General features: G+C 41.1%; 1 protein-coding gene across 1 annotated transcript; it reads right to left on the bottom strand.

Moving 5' to 3' along the window:
* Positions 1–26: 26 nt before the first annotated feature.
* mgp (matrix Gla protein) lies at positions 27–1,751 on the bottom strand. Its single transcript, XM_026219347.1, has 6 exons — positions 1,604–1,751; positions 1,392–1,469; positions 1,270–1,299; positions 959–1,037; positions 622–707; positions 27–548 (listed from the first exon to the last, which is right to left on the bottom strand). The coding sequence occupies exons 2-6, from the start codon at positions 1,450–1,452 to the stop codon at positions 412–414; spliced, it is 393 nt and encodes a 130-aa protein (XP_026075132.1). The 5' UTR covers positions 1,453–1,469; positions 1,604–1,751; the 3' UTR covers positions 27–411.
* Between the last annotated feature and the right edge of the window lie 1,214 nt (positions 1,752–2,965).

Raw genomic sequence — 2,965 nt, 5'->3', positions numbered from 1 at the left:
TAATGAGCAGATTAAAGAAGACACGGTTTCAGGTTTGCAGACGTTTAATTGTGATAAACAGAGACAAATGTAAACATCCGTGATCAGATTTACTGCTGCATCACATTGTCTGGAAACATTGTCATGTGACTACTCTTTTTTTTGTATCTATTAAGAAATGCAGATTATCAAGAAATACATGTGCCATCATGATTGTAGATTGTGAATATTGAAGCAAAAGCACAGTTGTCAGTTTTGTGTAAATATCTGGGCACACCAGCCCATCATCAGAGAGCGAGAGGAGGTTAGTAGCAAACCCATGACACACAGAAGGACATGTATATGTGGATAGGTGTCTGGGCTTAATCGAACTGTACGTGATTATTTAAAATGAAGAGCATGATTGGTCGTATGCAAACGTAGAGGCGGGGCTCAGTAGCGACGCTGATGTGGGTTGGGCTTGAGCTGCTGAGCGCTGAAGTACGTTTGATAAGCTATCGGAGATCCATAGCGCATCGCGAACAGACGACAGGGCGAATAATCCTCACAGATCTCGGCCCGACGCTCGGCTGGGAGACTTCATCCTGAAACACACACACACACACACACACACACACACACACACCTGAGCGTCACAGACACCTGCCTCCACTCCTCCAGCTGCTCCGTCTTTGAGGTGTCTTCTCTGAAAACTGCTAGATTCTGTAAACTTCAGCTGCTTTTCTTTACTGATAATAAACCAGGTCCAAAGTTTCAAAACATTTCTAATTTGTCAAATTTCATGTCAAAATATGACATAACTGAAGAGAGCTAAAACATTTGGGGAATCCTTATTTTTCAAAGTATATAATTTTGTTTTAAAATTTTAACAACACAATCAGTGTTCGATGAGGGTTTGTTTATAGAGTGTGTGTGTGTGTGTGTGTGTGTGTCAGAGGCAGTCTGTATGTGTGTGTGTGTGTGTGTGTGTGTGTTGTACCTCCTGTAGAAATACTGGTTGTAGATGGACTCTTGTGGACTCCTCATGAAAGCATTCGCCTGATACGGATTCACAAATACTGAAATAAAACAGATGCTTTTTTTGATACAAGACAGCAATAGGGGATAAACAAACATCCTCCTCAAATGAAATGCAGCGTTCAACAGAGTTTCAACAACATCTCATCCCATCATTGATCTTGAGCTGATTTTAGACACAGATGTCCAGCAGAAGTTATTCAGGATCAAAGAAACGCAGACGTTCTGCATGAAGCCAAAGCAAACAGACGGAAGTGAATCGTGAACATTTACCCTCAAATGACTCCTGGCTCTCCTGAGAATCTACAGGGAGAAAGAGATGTCTGTTAGTGTGTGTGTGTGTGTGTGTGTGTGTGTGTGTGTGTGCTTGAGTTTGTTGAGAGCTTCATACAGACCATAACAAGCACCGAGTGCTAGAGAAACACAGAGAAACACACAGTGAAGGGCAACACACATGACTGCAGCAGATCTGTCTGAAAACACAAAACATGAAACACACTGAGACTTACTGACTGATGCACATTTACACACACTTTAACTGAATGTAAAAGAGAAGTGTTGGACATCCGCTGATTTTACCTAAAGCTTTCTGATAGATTTGACATACCTGATGAGCTGAATCTGTCTTTGGATCTCCTACTTCAGTTTCTGGTTGTTTTTCATAATTTGCGAGCTCTTATAAAGCCTTCACGCCCTCCACCCGACCCATCTGTCTCTCTGCTCTTTCCAGCGACTCAATAACACCATTAACTCCCTCACAAACACACAGACAGATTACATCACAGGTGCGGGAGCGTGTTTTTGGCATATCTGAAGTCAGACAGAAAGAGTACACAGACCAAAATAACACCACAGACAGACAGACAGACAGCTGTGAGCTGAAAAACAGCCTCTTCTTCTGTACTCAAGCTGCTCAAATGTGGTGGTTTTACTGGTTAAGATGGTTGAGTTGTGTGTGGTTAAACAGACTAATGGGACAAACTACTGCTCAACACCCAAAACACATGAGCCATAGACCATACAGCAGTGAGAGTCACACACTTTCCACCTCAGGCTCTTTGAAAAACAGATGAAGAACAACTGAAGCAACTTGTTATGGACAAACACTGAGAAATGAAAAAAAACAGAGACACTTAAAATGGAAATATTGAGCGTTTCATCTTCCATCACTAAATCATGCCTGTCTGATCTGATGATTTTCTCCGTCTTTCACAGCTCGGCAGGCTGCTGCTGTAAATATTTGACATACACTTGAGATTCAGAGCTTGGCCCACAACACACACACAAATCACACTCGCGGTCCTTTTATGTTTTCATGACATGCTTCTGCTATTTGGCTGCATTATGTGCACAATTTGGAAAACTCCCAGCTCTCATTTATGATTTTGTTAACATTTTCCCTAAAAAAAAGACTAACATAAATTGTGATGAAAGCTAAAATATTAAATGTCCTGGATGCACATTTAAGAAAGTGACGTGACATGATGTTAAGCCAAGTATGGTTACCCATACTCAGAATTTGTGGTCTGCATTTATGCTGTCCAAGTGCGCACACACACACACACACACACACACACACACACACACACACACACACACACACACACACAGTAGTGAGTCTCTGTTGTTTAAACTGCTAGAACATAACATAAATATGAACATAATTTTGATATTACCCATCAAACTAATTTGAAATTGTTTGCTTTTTACATTATAACCACTAGCACAGTGTGTTAACATTCCATTAGCCTGTTAGCTTGTCATTCGCACCTACCATTTCTTTTCTCTCTCTTGCTCCATTTTTCACAAGTTCAAACAACTGTGGTAAGTCGGAATCATTCATCCATCATGGTGAGAAATGACTTCTCCTATTAGTCGCTTGCATTGCTTGCCACATGTATAGTCTAGCTTTTTCTGTCAGCGGGACGGATTCACATGTGATAAATGCAGGTAAATAGTTAGGATGGCA

Source organism: Carassius auratus, chromosome 3, assembly GCF_003368295.1.
Source record: "Carassius auratus strain Wakin chromosome 3, ASM336829v1, whole genome shotgun sequence".
NCBI lineage: Eukaryota > Metazoa > Chordata > Actinopteri > Cypriniformes > Cyprinidae > Carassius > Carassius auratus.
This window is presented reverse-complemented; position numbering and strand designations above follow the sequence as displayed.

Coding starts and splice junctions, on each gene's coding strand:
- mgp (XM_026219347.1), bottom strand. CDS start 1,452: ATGTGTGTTGCCCTTCACTGTGTGTTTCTCTGTGTTTCTCTAGCACTC. Junction 1,038..1,269: donor GAGCCAGGAGTCATTTGAGG/GTAAATGTTCAC, acceptor GTTTTATTTCAG/TATTTGTGAATCCGTATCAG. Junction 708..958: donor AACCAGTATTTCTACAGGAG/GTACAACACACA, acceptor GTTTATTATCAG/TAAAGAAAAGCAGCTGAAGT.